Source organism: Sphaerodactylus townsendi, linkage group LG07 (assembly GCF_021028975.2).
Source record: "Sphaerodactylus townsendi isolate TG3544 linkage group LG07, MPM_Stown_v2.3, whole genome shotgun sequence".
Classification (NCBI taxonomy): Eukaryota; Metazoa; Chordata; class Lepidosauria; order Squamata; family Sphaerodactylidae; genus Sphaerodactylus; species Sphaerodactylus townsendi.
Genome location: NC_059431.1, coordinates 27,785,069 through 27,803,780, shown reverse-complemented (window position 1 = coordinate 27,803,780; position 18,712 = coordinate 27,785,069). Strand labels below are relative to the sequence as shown.

Sequence of the window (18,712 nt, the reverse complement as noted above, 5' to 3'; positions counted from 1 at the left end):
TTACTGGTTGTGTGCAATTAAACTGTTGAGTCAGAGTCATGCCAGCCATTAAGAAGTCTGTCTTCGAGGAAAAGCAATTTAAAAATAGTTCACCGGAGTTGTTTATTGTTAATGCCAGCGCACAATATGTTCAAACCTGAAATAACAAACCTTGATATGTTTTTAGAAACGTTTCAGCCACTTCTTTATGCTCCAAATGTATCTCCCCATGCGTGAGAGATGTGTAAAACAACATCTTATTGAAAGTGCAAGTCTTGTAGCCTAGAATATTTTCCCCTGTGGACTCATGAGAACCTTGCCTGTCAAAACGGTCTGCTGTGCTTACGTGTCCTGGTGCAGCAATTTCTAGCCGGTATAAAGCTGTGATGTGCATACAGAAATCTCTCCTTGCTCACAAAAAGGTGCTTTCTTTACTTTGGGCGAGGGTAGATCTTCATGCATTTAGTGGGATGCACAGCTTCTTCTTCTAAGTAAATATGGGCAGCGGTTCTGGATCCAAACTGGCATTCAAACCCATGCACTGGAGGCATTGATTTCACTGTGTTCTTACAAACTCTCCAGTTTGTACTACAGCCATTTGAAAAGGCCTGTGTCTCCATGAGAGAGCATGTATTTGATTTTGTAGAGGATCCCTGATTCAACCCTGAGAATTTCCAGGGGAAGTATCCAGTGGTGGGATTCAGCAGGCTCGCACCAATTTTTCAGAACCGGTTGTTAAAATGGTGGTCATAAACAACCAATTGTTAAATTATTTGAATCCCATCACTGGAAGTATCTCATGCTGTCAACTGAAAAAAGACCTTTCTCTGCCTTGATACCTGCCTGAAGAGCTGCTGGTAGTTAAAGTAGACAGTGCTGGAACAGATGAACCAATGGTCTGATCCCCGGCATTTATTAATTCATTCACTGAGTATAGGGAGCAAAGAAGGTGTATCAACCTTGTGGTGTATCAACAGATACATAGTATGTAAAGCATGATAGTACTACTGTATATTGCACTGGTATACTGAACTGCTGTGTCCAGTTCTGGAGGCTTTTTTAGAACAAGTTCAGAAGAGACTGATGACGATGATTAGAGGGTTGCCGCCTAAAGAAGAAGAGAAGAGTTGGATTTATATTCCCCATTTCTCTCGACTCCAAGGGGCTTACAAACTCTGTTCCCTTCCCCCCTCACAACAAACACCCTGTGAGGTGGGTGGGGCTGAGAGAACTCAGAAGAACTGTGACTAGCCCAAGGTCACCCAGCTGGCATCTGTTGGAGTGTACAGGCTAATCTGAATTCCCCAGATAAGCCTCCACAGCTCAGGCAGCAGAGTGGGGAATCAAACCCGGTTCCTCCAGATTAGAGTACACATGCTCTTAACCACTATGGCACTGCTGCTCATAAGCCTTATAAAGAAAGGTGGTGGAAACTGGGAATGTTCAGCATGGAGAAGATGAGATTGAGGTGATATACTCTTTTTAAGTATTACTTTTTTGAAGGGTTGTCATTTAGAGGCGGGTAGGGCACTGAGTTGGGAGTGGAGGATAGGACATGGAATGGGTTTGATTTGCAGGGGGAGATATCGGCGGAATATTAGGAAAAACCTTTTAACGATAAAGGCAGCTCAGTGGTGGAATCGGTTCCTCAGGAATGTTGTGAGTTCTCTGTCTTTGGAGGGGTTTAAGTGAAGATTGAATGATTGTTGTAAGAGATACTTTAGATCATCCTGCGTGGTGCAGGGGCTGGACTGGATAATCTTTAGGCCCCTTCTGACTTTCTAATTCTATGATTCATCCAGCCATCCCTTCAGTACACAATCTCAATAACACTTTTCCTTCAGGATTTTGAAACATCTGATCTACAACTAATAGTAACGAAGCATTAACGAAGAAGGAAACAAGGCCCAAAGCCTCCGCAGTGTTCTCCGTGCTCCCCCTTTGGTTTGGGTGCTGGAGATGGGAGCAGTTGCCACCAACATATGCCATGTCATTGTATTCCACAGCAAGCATTTCTTTTTTAAAAAGTGCTTCAGGTTACAGCTGTGACGCTCAGGGAAACTGGTTTGGAGGACACATGCAAAGTGATGACATCTGACTATTTGGAATCAGTAGATCCTGGCAGCACAGATGCATAGAGCTGGAAGTCACCCCAGCAGAGGTGACTTCCAGCTAGTCCAGCTTCATCTAGTACAGGGGTAGGGAACCTGCGGCTCTCCAGATGTTCAGGAACTACAATTCCCATCAGCCTCTGACAGCATGGCCAATTGGCCATGCTGGTAGGGGCTGTTGGGAATTGTAGTTCCTGAACATCTGGAGAGCCGCAGGTTCCCTACCCCTGATCTAGTATAACTCCTTGTACAATGCAGGAAAATAACAGCTACTCCCCCCTCTCCTCCAATGACTCCTGCTCTATGTTCAGAGGAAAGCAAAAAATCTCCAAGATCCCTGAACCAATCTAGCCTGGAGGCAAATTCCTTCCTGACCCAAGAAGATCCCCATAAGAACCATCTTTGTTGTAAGAGGCATGAGGTCTTGCTCTTTAAGTGTAGGGAATCATATTAAATATTTGATTGTAAGTGTTAATTCAAACCGCATGACGTTTGCGAGTAACGATTTCTTTCTGTCAGGGCTAATTTTCTTTAATCCTGGCTGCCGAGTAGAAAGCATGATCAATTTGTCTTTTCTAATCCGTCTCTCTCTTTTTTAACTTTTAAAGCAGCTGAACAAGACCCAACAAAGGAAATTTCACAGCTTGCATACCCTCCTCACTTCACAACTCGCTTAATTGCAATGATGTGACGATTAAAATGGCCTCTGGGGCTGCAGCAACGTATGTGTGGAACTGCAAGCTCGCTAGGCTTTCCAAGACAGTTTAACAATGGTGGCAGACTTCATTAGAGACGTGTTTGTGGGACTGGCATGAAAGAGTTTCAGACTCTGCTGCCTTCATTAATTTTAATATATTTCATTAGGATCATTCAGGATGCCATGGAATGATTCTGCTGTCGGACACCATTTCGTTGCTTCTTTTTTCCCCCCCTGGCAAGTGTGACATTCATATTTAAACGTTTCTACGGTCTGGATCGGCCACATGGCTGAAATGAGATATTTGTGGTCTCTAGTCTGGAGCCGCAAACTAGAAATTAGAAAGTTCGTCATGCTGCTTTCTTCTTTTTTTAGCTGCATTGATGCCATTCATAGTCACTTCCGCCAGCTTGCAGATGTTTCTGCAGTGTATCCGTTGCTGATCATGGTGCAGTCACGTAATGTGGCTTATCTCCAGCTTGCAAAAACCACCAATGCAGACTATGTTCCTTACTCCCCCCCCCCCCGTACATACTGCCAATGCAGATGTGGACTGCTACACTCACAGTTTCTAATACTGAAGAAGCTCATCCTATACTTCATGTAAGACATCAGTCAGATTATAATTGTATTGTCAAAGGCCGGAATCACTTGGGTGTTGTGTGGTTTCCAGGCTGTATGGCTGTATGCTAATAGCATTTTCTCCTTATGTAGTAGAACATGGCCATACAGCCCGGAAACCACACAACACCCAACAGATTATAATTGTTGGCACCATTTATTCAGGAGCCTGAAGGCCCCTCCCCAAATTCAGCTTCTCCCTCCTTTTCTCTGGTTGATAATCTAACTGGTGCCATATGCATTTATGTCTTCTGTTGTTTTTAATATCAGTTGTTTCAGTCCACTTTTAGGCATGAAAGTCTAGATGGATTTGGGCAATGCCATACTCAAATCAAGGAAGATGTATCTAGCACAGGAAGTGGAAGGGTATGCTATAACCTGATCTTCTCAGATCTCAGAAGCTAGGTAAGGTCAGTCTTAGATGAGGGACCACTGAGAAAGACTGCAGAGGAAGGCAAAAGCAAACCACCTCTGCTTCTCACCTGCTTTGAAAGGGCCTTACTGGGGCCCCTAGAAATCAGTTGTGACTGGACAGCACATACTTACCTTCTTTTTTTTGGTAGGAACTCAGTTTTTCCCCTTATTTTTTTTTCTTAATTTTTATTTAAACAATTGCAAAATTTATAATCACAATTAACACACATTTTAAAGTTACATTTTAAGCATACTTACCGTTCAATGCAGTGGTCATCCAACGCTTTCCTTCTGCCACACAGTCGCTTTCTTACACAGTTTCTCTTCCTCAGTAGAGATTAGCGAAGCACATTAGCAGCGCATAAGTATTATCTGGTGTTTTTATTTCATTTTCCTAGAAGTCAGTAATTGTCATCTCAGTGCATGTCATTAAAGGTAATTTTGATTTTCATATAATCCTGAAACATGATTCAACCAAAGTGAAACAGCTTCTGCTGATTCCAATGAGAAAGATTTTGATTTGTGCGTTCTTAAAATCCGTGGGAGACAGTGACCTTGAAATTTGGTTGGCTTGCACCAGACTAGTTGTTCACTACATAAAAGTGATGCCATCTTATATTACATATTGCAGTGCACAGTGGTGGAGAAAACAACATTCCTTCTGGTAAATGCAGACCTGCATATTTATTATTTAGAATGTAGAAAATTTTAGCAATTATACTCCTATTTGTTTGGGTAGGATGATGTTTGTTTAATGACTGGCAGCTTATCTTGCTGATTGTTCTCATTTGACATTTTCTGTCATTCATGTTTTATACAGAATAATCTATCCATGTGCAATAAAATCTACCTAAATATCGCTCTATTGTATTTGTTTATCAGTTGAATGCCTATGAGACTTTTCACAGAAGACTGCAGACTAGGGGTTTAAATTGCATCCTAAAAACCTTTTCTGAAAAAAAACCCTTTTTGTTTTTTTTAAATCAAATTAGCCTTTCTGTGCAACTCAAACGCTCATTTTCTTTTTAATGTACTTGTTGATTTACATATACCGTAATGTATAGCCCACCTTTCTCGCTAAAACACACTGATGGTCAGTCTAAATAAAAATTACATTGCTGCTGTTTTGATTTTTTCCAAAGAATGAATGTGGCTACTGACAATTTTGCTCTTTGAGCCCTGGGCTTTTTACAGTGATAACATAAACATAGGGGGTCCTAGTTGAAACCTTACAATCTACATAACAAGGAACAAAAGGGAAGGAGAAAGGAAAACAGGGGAGACCGATCTGCTGGAAAGGGCTCCTGGAGGGGGTGGGGGGGGAATCCTGAATGAACCTGTTAGAGGAAAAGTGAGGATGCGAGAGAAATGATTGGAGTGAAGCTGTTCTTCCTGTAGAGGAGAGTCGGTGGTTAAAATGATGACTTCTGTGAAATTTCACTGAAAAAAAACCCTTTTTTGTTCTTCCTTGACTGCTCCCTAACTACATAGGCTGTTTCAAGCTTTAAGACACATGAATTCGGATTGCATTTCTTTTGTTTGTTTGTACAGTTGCAAACGATAGATACCCCTGTCTCCCACGGTCTGCATTTGCTGATAGATAGCTTCCTTTCCCCCTTTCATCCATTGGGTTGGTAATTACACACAAATAATGATCAGATTAGTGAGTTGTATTGAAATGCTTAGCACCATCTTTCAGCTAGATGGAATGTAAACACCAGTGGTACAGGCCTCCCCAGGAGCACTTCTCATTCCGACAGGAAAAACAAAAACCATGCTCTGTTTGTTACCTTGGCCAGTTGCTGTGAAGCTGCATTTCCCTGTCGTCTCACAATGGCTGAGGGTTGCTCCATTCCAGAATTTTCTAAAGTGCAAAAAGCTGGGCTTTCTCTCATTCTGTGATATAAGCAGCTGCAACTCATACCAGAAGATTGAAACAGAAATTATACAAACTAGGGAAAAAGTTTGGTTGGAAGTAACCTTTTAGAGCTCAGAGTTCTGCGGGATGAGCAAGGCCAAACACCTCTAATTAATTAATTAAGATTTATACCCCCCCCCCCTCACTGCAGTGGGGCACAGGGCAGGGCATATATTAGTTTAAAATCAAGAACAGTTAAAATAGGTTGAACTCTATAAAATAATAATAAACATCGAACATCCTCATTGGGCATAAAGCAATATGAATGAGTGTTTTAATTGGATTGTGTTTAATTTTATATATGAATACTATACGTTGTTAGCCACCCTGAGCCCTTCTAGGAAGGGTGGAGGACAAATAAAATATAAAATAATTATTTTATAAAATTATTTTAATAGGGTTTGGTATAAGGGTGGGGATGGGGATTACCAGCACCCTTCTGTCCAAAACAAAGGGGATTTAAGAGACCACAACACTCCTCGATCTCTCTCCTTGTAACATTTAGTTACAAAAGATGAACAACATGACATGAATGTCCTCACTAATTCTTTGGGAGGTCAGGAAGGCTACCTCAGAACTATCAAAATGTGAAATAAAGAAATACATTCTTGAAATGGAAAGAAGCAGAAGAAGAGTTGGGATTTATACCCCACCTTTCTGTCCTGTAAGGAGACTCAAGGTGGCTTACAAGCTCCTTTCCCGTCCTCTCCCACAACAGACAGCTTGTGAGGTAGGTGGGGCTGAGAGAGTTCCAAAGAACGGTGACTAGCCCAAGCTCACCCAGCAGGAATGCAGGATTGCAGAAATACATCTGATTCACCAGATAAGCCTCTGCCAATCAGGTGGAGGAGTGGGGAATCAAACCTGGTTGTCCAAATTAGAACCCACCTGCTCTTAACCACTATACCATGCTGGCTCAGAGAACTGTGGTAGGGCACAATAGTCCAGAAGGGCACCTTCATAAGATGGTGGGAAGTGGGTACTACATCGTAATCCCTTGTTTGACATTTTCTCCTATAAAAATGAAAGCTTCGTTTTGGCGCTAGGTTTTTGTAGTGGTTTGGGGAAAAGGTCATCAGTGGTTCTCACAAGCCTATCCTAGAGCTGGTCTGATACATTTTCCTGCAAACAGGTAGATAACACAGACCACATGCTGTCTCACCACAATACACCATTAGTGAAGCCTTCATGAAGGAGTTTAGTTTAATTTAAAAGATGTATTATCTTCCCAGAAATCACACACAGAATGCAGTCATGTAAGCCATTTTCTCGCTCTTTGGTACAGGTAGGGAGTGGGTTGGGGGAGGAAAAAAAGTAGCCAAATGGTGTTTTCTATGATCTGAAGGGGAGGGGGGGGGGGACGTGACAGGAAACAGATGGCAAACCACCTAAACAAATATACCAAAATTTCCAAAAAATGCTTATAAATTATTGCATAAGAGGTTGTGTATTAATGGACATCTAGTTATTTGTTGTAATAAATTATGTATTTTTAAAGAAAAGCGTGCATTCTTTTGCTTGAGGTTTTCACTTGACACAATAGCTGCTTCAAGCAATGCAATGACTCACTTTTACCAAGTTCAACAAATGAGCCACGTTCAATTTTATGTACTCAAATGTTTATTACAGGAAATCAAGTCATAGCAAGGAACAAGTGCTTCATTAAAGAGGTATGTTAAGAATGCTGTAATCTTTTTTACCTAATGCTGGAGAGCTAAAATACTCCATTCTTAAATTTGGTTGCATCGTTGTTATGCAAAAGTTTCCCCAGATTTTTTCATTCTGCCTAACGCACATGTGACATGTGATACAAGTACTTTTATATAAGTTAGGCACTTGTCCAAAGCATGGAGCATTTCTACCATAAAAATGCACGACCTATAATGCTTCTTCTTCCAGGAGATCCATAATTTCTAACAGTTTAATTGAAGAACACATATTTTATATTATCTTCCTTCTCTAAAGATGTCAGGTCTAATTCTGAACGTACCCTTGGTGTAATAAATTGGAAGGGGGGGGGGGGATTCCTTTACCCAGACTTGGATCCTTGGGAGATGTTTTGCCTGCTACATGAAAATACGAAAGCAAGAAACATAAGCAAGTCATGGTTCCTAGTTAATATTTTATTCATATTTTTAGAAATTTACATAGAATCATAGAGTTGGAAGAGACGACAAGGACCATCATGTCCAACCCCTGCCATGCAGGAACACACAATCAAAGCACTCCTAACATATGATCATCCAGCCTCTGTTTAAAAACCTCCAAAGAAGGAGACTCCACCACTCTCCGAGGCAGTGAATTCCACTGTTGAACAGCCCTGCTAGAAAGTTCTTCCTAATGTTTAGGTGGAATCTCTTTTGCTGTACCTTGAATCCATTACTCCGTGTCCTAGTCTCTGAGGCAGCAGAAAACAAGCTTGCTCCCTCTTCGACATGACGTCCCTTCAAATATTTTAATATAGCTATCATGTCCCCCCTTAACCTTCAGTTCTTCAGACTAAACATCCCCAGCTCCCTAAGTCTCTCTTCATAGGGCATGGATTCCAGACCTTTTACCATTTTGGTTGTCCTCCCTTGGACACGTTCCAGCTTGTCAATATCCTGTTTTTCTCCCCAATGAGATCCCATAGCAGTTTACAGTGTCATTCCCCCCTCCTCCATTTTATCCTCAATAACAATAACAAACTTGTAAGATAGTTTAGGTTGAGAGAGAGTGACTGGATCATCCCACAAACTTCCACTACAAGGTGGGGATTTGTGCCTGGGTCTCCCAGATCTGAGTCCAACACTATGGCTATTCTACGCTAGCTGCAAAGAAGAAAGTTCCAGAAACCAGAAAGCTCTCTTCTCCACAGGAAGACACATAAGCTGCCACTATATCCAGTGCTTGCACATTGCCCTTTGGAAGGATCTAGAAACCTAGTACCAGAAAACACAAATTGCTTTCACCACTATTTTAGTATCATTTCTTATGGGGAATTACTGAATTCTACGGCTTTGCCTTATCACTGTGGAGTCCTAGAAGCTTTGGAAGTAAGGGGAAAATAGTGACCTATCTTCTGCACATGTGCTTGTGCTTTTTATGTTGGAAAGGTGTCTTATATAAAGGTTAGGGTGATGTCATTGCAATCTTTCAAGACATGATGATTAGTGCCTTTCAGAAATTGTAAATGAAGTAGAAGAGTTTTGATTTATATCCCCCCTTTCTCTCCTGTAGGAGACTCAAAGGGGTTTACAATCTCCTTGCCCTTCCCCCCTCACAACAAACACCCTGTGAAATGGGTGGGGCTGAGAGAGCTCAGAAGAACTGTGACTAGCCCACGGTCACCCAGCTGGCATGTGTTGGAGTGCACTAGCTAATCTGGTTCACTTCGTCATTATCCCTCTGCTTCTATGACAAGCAATGTATTTAGCTGTGTGTGTGTGTCTATGTGTGTGTGTGTGCGCGTAAAGAGCTATGTCACTTACAGTGACTTTGGCAAGGGGCTTTCAAGGCAAGTAAGAAGAAGACGTGGTTCATAATTGCCTTCTTCTGCCGATTCTTCCTTGGTGGTCTCCTCTCCAAGTACTGACCCTACTTAACTTCCAAGATCTGATGGGATCAGGCTATACCCGATGGCACCTTCCTTCCCGTGTATAACAATGGTCATAATTTAATTTTTAATCACTGGGTATGATTATAAAACAGATTTTAACCTTCACTTAACATAGAGTATATAAATCATGGTGCATCCATTAAGTTTTTATCTCAATATACTTGGATATAAAAAAGCATCATAAATGGTACCAGCTACTCCATATTAAAGCCAGACAGTTAAAGACTTTAAGGTGTTAAAAGTTACCCATGGAATGGATATGAGGTAAAAATGAAAATGGTTCAGCAACATAATATTAATAACACCTTATGGACAGCTTAAAGGCTCTATTACAAGCATCCATACAAATATTTCCAAATGAGTTGAATAACTGCTTAATATGATACTGGTGTTTAAGGAAACGCCTTTGATACAAATAAGAGAAAAATATTTGTACAAAGAGACTTTCTGGGAATGCAGACACTACAGTACAAGCAGTTCCCCCCAAATATGAGGTTTACTAGCATTTTAGATTCTTTCATTCATTGAGCTGTATCCCACAATTTTTTTCCTCTAAAGATGTTGTAGCATAAGGAGTCTTCCCCTGATATAAGAGTTCCTGCTGTGGGGAAAGATTCCACCCATAGCAAGCCAAAGCCGCAGGATACAGCCACAAGTGTCTGTCTTTACTGTTTTAGTTTGTTTGGGTGAGTGCCTTTCTTTACTCAGGAGACTGCAGCAAATGGGTTAGTTGCATAATAAACCTCTCTGGCTGACACTGGAGTTCAGTGGGTTGACTACTAAATAAATAGTGCATTTTTAACGCTGTGCCAGACAACCTCTCAAATAACGTGCTCAAGCCAAGGAAGTTTGTATCAAGAAATTTTAAAAGGTGGAAGCTGAAGAGACTAAATTTAGCCGCTCCTCCTCACGCTGCCAATACTTTTGCAGATAAAGGGCAAATTAGCTTTCCATTTCACAATATCGCTTGCCGGACGGATTTGTTTAAAATAGTCCATTAAAAACTATGCAATGTAGCAACATTGTCAAGGAACTGAAATAGTGCTATAATGTTCTGGCACACTTTTTGTCCCCTATAAATTCAAGGCTTGCATATCCTGTGTTGACCTGTTTAATTGTCTAGTGTACGGCACTTTTTTTTGGCATAATTGCTAATAGGGAGTTGTAACCTAAGAATTAGTTATTACAAGCAATTCCACCTCCTATCCAATTGACTTCCTCCAATCTTGGCTTCTTGACTCAATCCAACCCAACCCCACCCCATCCATCTTGTTCCTAGGTCTTTTGAGACTACCTTGTTCCAGATCTTCTGCTTAGAATTTAATTATCGTTTAATGGGTTACCCACCCTAGACTGGATGTGGGCTATAAACAATTGTCTCCCTTCCTATGATGTAAACATTCTATGACATCACATCCATTCAACCAACGGCAGGAATGGGAGGAGGGGGCCCACAGGCAACTGGGGGAGCAATTTCTAAACCTCAGAGTAAAATTTTATATGATTTTAGAGGATGTGACTGACTCTTTCAGCTCTCATTCCAGAAAGGCAATCAGAATGAACATGTCAAAGTTCCTTGTTCTAGAAGTGTCTACATGCATTACAGAACTAGAGATGCACATTCACCTACGTTGTTGCAGAGTAGTTTGCTTCTATTATAGTATAATAGCTTACTATTGTGTAGTTCAATCTACAGCAATACCCTAAGTATTGCATGGCAAGGAGAATGGCACCATCTGCTGCCTGACCAGACTGCTGATAGTATGTAGCCATGATAGGAAGAACAGAATTGGTTGCTCTAGTTATGCTCCCCATGAGTACAGGCACGGATCAGAGCAATCATTCTCTGGGTTGCTGGAAGAAGTTAGCCTGACAATTTCTCAAAGCTAAGACAATTCACCTAGCTCTTTGCCCTCAATGGTGAGTGAGGAGAAAGCACGCAATGAGAAATCTGATCAGGTAGATCTTTCCCATGCTCTAAGCGGCGGTAGGAAAAGAAGGGTTTTTGTCAGATTCTTGGATATTGCTTGTTTGTATAAAAGATAGCACCAAGTGCAGATTATCTGTCACTGTAACTTAAGCATTAGGTGCCTTCCGCACATGCAGAATAATGCACTTTCAATCCACTTTGAATGCACTTTGCAGCTGGATTTTACTGTGTGGAATGGCAAAACACAGTTGTGAACCAGATAGTTTAGTGCATGCTTACGTCCTCAAAGTTTTTTGGATTTTCAGTTTTATAGTCTGAAAGCAGCATAAATGGTTTATTTATTTAACAAAAGTTATGCTGTCTCTCCAGCGAACCTGCGTGAGATGGCTTACAAATGAAAACAGACTTAAAAAAAATAAAACTTCAGAGGTGTGTATAAAATGCTGCCATGTCGCAGCCAACATGATGACTCTTTATAGAGTTTTCAAAGCAAGAGATTAACAGAATGGGCCTTACAGTAGTTGAACTTTCAAAGGCTGATAATAAGGCCGTACCAACCTTTGCTCAGCCAGACTACATCTGAGGTTTGTAGACATACATGACACTTAATTCAGTCTTTCAGTTTTAATCTTTGTTTAGACAAGGAATGTTTCTGGGAAGTCAGCTGTACAACACAAATAGTCATTGGAACTGGAAAGTACTGAGAAAAAAATATGGTTTGCAGAACATTTTAAACAATAAGCAGGTAGTGACTTCTGCGGGCTTTTAGCCTGATGAGCCTATCATATATAATAACCCACTTCTCCCAAAAGGAATATTTATCAACAGGTTTTCTTTGGGAAAAGATGGTCATCTAAACACCTTCTTGAACTATAAAATTACTCTAAAAGGCAATGCCTGATCTTTAATGTTGCAACTCATTTCAAGCATTCCTTTTAATGAATTCCACGTACAACAATTTCCTAGAGGTATGAACACCCCAAATCTCCTCTCTAAATATAGGGAAGTTTGTAACAGGTTCAATTGGAGACTTCAAAAACATTTTAAATAGACACCACAAGATGCATGAGTAGTTTAAAGGTCAAATTTATTAGGAGATTAAGAGATGTATTATACATGGACTATAAATACAGCACAGCTGACTTTATTCACAGTCAGACGCAGAGACAGCCAATGCCAACCTATTTTGTGGACACCCTTGTTCTTTTGTTCCAAGAAAAGTTTGCACCATAAGACTTGGATTTAGGTTTTGGAATCCTCCGCTCTTGAACATCATAGCTCCAGCCTAGGAAAAAACATGTCGAGAATTCTAAACAACACACATACAGCCGACAATACTGACCAAATGTAACACAAAACAAATGCAACTTCAAGCTTTTAAGAGCTGACAAAAAAGAAATAACCAACATATTTGATATACAATATGTAATTACTCCCTTATTCTTTTGCAAAAAGCAGAGGAGAATAATCCTTTAAGACAGATATGCCTTAAATGTGACATACACCTGTTCCCAGGTTTGTCAGATCTTGGGCACTGTATGTTCCGACTTCTGCTGCTCCTGCTGATAGACCAGCATCGACAGTTGACACATGAAGTCCTGTAATGTTATGCTTCTACACCTCTCTATCTGATGTCAGGCCAAGTTTTAGAAATATGCATGGTAGCAGAGAGTGCCAATGTCACAAGGAAAGTGAGAGGAACGAGGAGGTGAGCTTAGGATAATTTATTAAGTAGCCTTCAAACCAGCATCAGCTGCTTTGTTAGACCTTTGTAGACAGTACCAACTGCTTCCACAGCTTCAAATAAAGAGGTAGCATCAAAAGGCACCAAACTGCATTGATTCAGCCACTGTCAGCCTGATTCCTTTTCTAGCCTGCTCACAGACTCCGCAGCTGGAGGAACCCCTCCATACAAGGATGATACAGGAACAGGGAGTTGATAACCACAGAAGAAGAATCTCTCAACAGTGGATGGGATTCAGGAAAGCATACAAGAGCTGGGTTCTGTGCAGCCATTCAATTAAAATTCAACAAAGACAACCTCAGATTCTGATCAGGTTTGTAAATGTACTGGAATGGGGGAAAGACAGAGGGGCAAGCAATAAAGTTTCTTTCATTCATACGAGTCAGAATCCAAAGATGGTGTTCTGCATGCTCAAGTGGCTTTGGCATGATGTTCTAATTTCTAAATTCTAATGATCTAAGTTCTAATTTCAATCTTTAAAATATATATCTAGGGGACAAAATAGTCTTTCTTTTTTCACACACACACACATCATTCTTCACCACAATGAATGGGACAACAGGAAATAGAGCAGCCCACAAAGGAGGAATCTGATGCTGCGGAATTGGGGGCTGGATCATGCCTTTAGAAGAAGAAGAGTTGGATTTATATCCCCCCTTTCTCTCCTCTAGGAGACTCAAGGGGGCTTTCAAACTCCTTTCCTTTCCCTTCTCACAACAAACACCCTGTGAGGTAGGTGGGGCTGAGAGATCTCCGAGAAGCTGTGACTAGCCCAAGGTCCCCCAGCTGGTGTGTGTTGGAGTGTACAGGCTAATCTGAATTCCCCAGATAAGCCTCCATAGCTCAAGCGGCAGAGCGGGGAATCAAACCTGGTTCCTCCAGATTAGAGTACACCTGCTCTTAATTACTACGCCACTGCTGCTCCCTTTACTACTAATACTTTATCCACTGGAAACCTTTGTACTAAATATCTATCCAGTAGAAACCTTTACTAAAGGTGAATTTTCATCAGGTTAAATAAGTTGCAATAATAAATCATAATAAATTGCGTAGTCCTAATCCAGTTTGTTATAAACTTAAGTTTACCAGGCACACATAACGGACCACATTTTTTCATAAATCCCAGCTTCTTTCCTGCTTGTCTCTTTTCCTGCCTCCAAGCAGAATCCCCAATTGCTAAGTTCCTTTCCATCGCCAGACTGTTGCCACAGCCTTACATATAGACAGCCTACTTGCTAATGGCCAGAAGCAACACTCAGAAAATGAATGGAGGGGGCAGATTAGGAGGACAAGCCCTAACTTCCTTCTCTTTTCTCTTGTCTTAACCATTGCATGGTGGGGAAAGAGGGAACTGGAGAAAAAGTGGATGAAAGAAAAGAGTATCATTAAAACAGCTGAATACTGCTAGTGTGGCAAAATTTCTGTGGGTTTGCGCTAACTTCCCTGTATGGAGGCCAGGAGGAATGGAACGACTGATTTCTGCATAACAAACGACAGTCAACAAGACCAGAATCCCAGCTTAGCACCTCCCAACAAATCACAGTTCGTTGTGCAACAGACACAAGTTCTTAAGAGGAGCCATGCTGGACCAGACTAGCAGACCGCATAGTCCAGCAGCCAAATAGTTACACTGGAGGGCCGAACAGAGCCAAGACCTTTCCTGATGTTCCTTCATAGCACTGGTATGAAGAGGTTAGTTACATGTTGATACAGATGTATAAGTATTGTCTACATTTTTTAAAACCAAAGGAGCTAGTTCTTTATTAATCTGTCAACTGAGTTGCCTCTGCCGCCGCCGCCCCCGCCGCCCCCCCCCGCGACCAATTATGCACTTGAGGTCAGAGTACAGAGGAAATAGCACCAGACAATTAAACCATGTCGTGCAGTACGAGGGGAAAATCAAACAAACTTTAAGAATGTAGCACCTGCTCAGCTGAGCAAACGGATTCTTCTCAATTTTACCTACCTAACTGGCTCCACACAGACAGAACAGGAGTTATGGTGATCTACCAAATCCAAATGTAAAAAAAAACCCCAGTCCTTTTGTAGATGAACAGCCTCTTCGGAGCTGGGTCTGGATGGTGGATTTTCTATAGTTTAAGAAGCAACTGCCTTTTCAGGCATTGAAAGGTGGTACACATCAGCCTCTTATTTAGCCTTAGGCTGGTTCAAGATTGCCACAATACAGCTCATTGTGAACCCTGTTGCTCTCTAAACAGTCTTCCAGGAGAAAACCCCAAAATCCCACAGGGAGGTTCAGAATGGATCTCTCTGCACACTCAGGGTGAAACCATTCTAGAAGATGCTGTCATTCCTAGTTCAAGCCGATATGTATTACAAAATACCTTCAGTACATTTCGTGATTAGAAATAAGCATGAAGAAAGTTTATCCTTAAATTAAAAAAAAAAAAAACACCACACTACGCAGGAAGATATTAGACAGGCCTGGGTTCTACACTCTCGCCTTCATTCCCTTGGAGAAAAGTTCAACTTTTGACTCCAGAGTTTGTGAGTGAAAATGAGTTTAATGGCCCCTCGTTCCCCAAGTGTTATAAACTAGCACATAAACTACCACATAATTTGGCATCACCCGATCTGCCTGGCAATGTCTGTGCTCAGGAGGAAGAGACATGGAATTAGCGAGGCCCCGTTGGCCAAGATAAAGGTGCGCTGGCACAGGCAGATGGGGAAACTCGTACCTCACCCACACTTATACTGGGCCGAGGGCCAAGCCTCTTGGTTTCTCACTTCAGTGAGCACTGAAGTTCCTTGTCAAATATTTCTGGGAAACAAGATAAAGAAAAGGGCAGAGATTTTTTATGCCAACACTTAAGGGCCTGTTGAATAATTAGGAGAAATCCTCCTCTTCAAAAAGGCTCAGGCGAAGATGTTAAGAGTGACAGATGCAAAACAGGCTTCGGCTGAGCTGGGAAGGCTTTTAGCTAAACACTTTTACTTCTGAGTAAACAGATATCATCTTGATGCAACTGGAGTGCTGCCTCAGAGTCTCCAAACTGCATTTAATCCTACGTTTGTACTAAGCGTGTGCTAACAAAGTTGAAGGAAAGGAGGAAGACACAACATGAGATGGCTTGACTCAGTCAGTTTGCAAGACCTGATCAAGGTTGTTAATGATAGAATATTTTGGAGGTCGTGCATTCGGAGGTCAGAAGTGACTTGATGGCACTAGACACGCACAACAAAGGCAGACATTAATTTTTTTTCCTCTGAGGTAAATCTCACCAAGTAGATTGGATTTTGCTTTCGAATAAGTATGCTCAATAAAACAAAACTCATGAGATGTATGCTCGGATTTTGATGTCCCGCTGATTTCAAAGTGTGCCAACTTACTGCTGTTGAATTACAGGATCTGAGCCAAGCTGTTCTTAAAATATTACACTGACTCTGTAGAAAAGTTTACATTTCAACAGATTTTTCTAAACTCTCCCATTCCCTCTCTCTCTCTTACCCCCCCCGCCCCCCACACATGGTCTCTGTAAAATAAACCATGTTCCTTCATGTCAGATGACAGAGGATAATCGAGCTACCCCAGGTTACATAGCAAGACACAAAGGAGACATTACTTGATATGTTCTCCACAAATAAGTGTTTCCAGTAGTAACCACAAAGTATGGAACCAGAATAGGACACTTAATATATTTGCTTCTGGCAGGGGCAGCAAAGTTGCTCAACAATGTGATCTAGCCCTTTGGCCAATGATGGTAAACCCTACTCACTGGGGAAGAAGAGGTCTGGAAAGACAGAAACCGCAGCACAATGCAGCTTCTGAGCCAAGCATTCCAGGCTGGCTACACACAGAGAAGCTTGCCTGGGAAGTTTGTTACACACAATACAAGGGACAAACTTCTCCGTGGGCAGGGGAGCAAGGGTCACGGAAAAGGAGGGGAAAGAGAAGAACGGCTCTCTTTCTCTGTCCACAATGGAGAAATACCTGGGCTCATTCCGCACATGCAGAATAATGCACTTTCAAACTGCTTCCAGTGCTCTTTGAAGCTGTGCGGAATGGCAAAACCCACTTGCAAACAGTTCTGAAAGTGGTTTGAAAACGCATTATTTTGCGTGTGCGGAAGGGGCCCTGGTGTTCTCTCAGAACCCAATGTAACTGGTAGGTGTTCAAGAAACACGTACCAGCCAGTCTTCAGTCTCATTAATACACCTTGTCCCACCCCTTAAGGATTGTATTGTTATGTAAAACATATGCTCAGCAACTCACTGGGAGGTAGTAACAAGCTATAGCAGTGGTTCTCAACCTTCCTAATGCCGCGACCCTTTAATACAGTTCCTCATATTGTGGTGACCCCCACCCTAACATTTATCCATTTTACCGATGGAGAACACTGATGCAGAGAGTCGTAGGTGACCCCTGTGAAAGGATCGTTCGACCCCCAAAGGGGTCACGACCCCCAGGTTGAGAACCACTGAGCTGTAGCCACTGAACAGGGCCTCTTCTGGAAGGTATCTCAATGTGGCAGAAACATGGAAGCTGCTATATCAAGTTCCCCAAAGATGTGAGGCAACTTGGTTGGGTAGCAGCACTGAGAAAGGGCTGCGGTCAGATGCCTGTATGGAATGCAAATATATTTTGCACCTTCTGATCACAACTGCCATATTTCCATCCAGTGATGCTCAGGGGAGCAAGCTGCTGTTGTACATACCATTCTTTTCAGCAAAAGCGATAGCTTCTTCTTTCGTAGCAAAAGTCAGAAACAGATTGGACATAGGATCCGCCCTGTAAAATATAAAAGAAGGACTTCAGTTTCAAAGTACAAAGAAAATGAATACCCAAGCAAGACTTTGTGCAGCTTATTTCAAAGAATCCATGCTAAAACTGACTAGACAACCCAAACATTTGATCACGCTAATCCTATTCAGGCACTCCTACTCTAAGGTGCCAGCTTTTAAATCGACAGCATTCCAGCAGGTGTGGTTGGGTATGGAGCAAAAATGGACTCTGCAGAATCGGAGAGCAGGAAACAGTCGTATTTCTACTTGTAGTCCGGTTTCATGTGGGTAGCCATGTTGGTCTGCACCTTCAAGACTAACAAGATTTCCAGGGTACAAGCTTCTGAGAATCAAATGCTTTATTCTTGGTATAAGTTTATACTTCATTCATAGACTCAAAGAATTGGATGGGGCCATACAGGTCAATCTAGTCCAACTGAATGTTCAATGCAGGATCAGCCTAGAGCAGTGGTTGATAAGCACTAGAGCATTTGGGGGTACATGAAAAGAAAACAGGTCATGAGTTTGCACTTTTAGGGACATGAGTTGCCAAGGTGTATGTGAGTGAAAAAAAGTTGGGAAACACCGGCCGAGAGCATCTTGGTCAAATGTCTATCCGGCCACTGCTCAAAGACTTCCAAGTAAGGGGGAGCTCACCACCTGCCTCGGAAACTGATTCCACTTTTGAAAAATTCTTACTATACATTTTTCCCTCACATCCACTCAGAACTTTTCTCCCCATAATTTAAACCCATGCGGCCTCTGCTGCCAACAGGAACAGCTCCCTGCCCTCTAAGTAGCAGCCTCTCGTGGTATAAGCCTCAGTGTGCCTGCACACTTCTTCAGATACATGCACATCTGCATACGCATGAACGTTAAACCAAAAATAAAACACTGTTGGTCTTAAAGGTGCGACTGGGGTTGGAGAGGGGTGGCAGGTGTGGCTAGGGATTGGGA

The 18,712-nt window shown here is 41.9% G+C and overlaps 1 protein-coding gene across 1 annotated transcript in view; it reads right to left on the bottom strand.

The window, feature by feature from the left end:
• Positions 1-12,338: 12,338 nt before the first annotated feature.
• NDUFS4 (NADH:ubiquinone oxidoreductase subunit S4) overlaps positions 12,339-18,712 on the bottom strand; it is a 64,353-nt gene continuing 57,979 nt past the window's right edge. Inside the window, exons 4-5 of the mRNA XM_048503982.1 lie at positions 17,689-17,762; positions 12,339-12,553 (exon numbers count right to left, since the gene is read on the bottom strand). Of these exons, the coding sequence (XP_048359939.1) occupies positions 12,450-12,553; positions 17,689-17,762 (178 nt within the window). The 3' untranslated portion in view covers positions 12,339-12,449. The remainder of the gene's footprint in view (positions 12,554-17,688; positions 17,763-18,712) is intronic.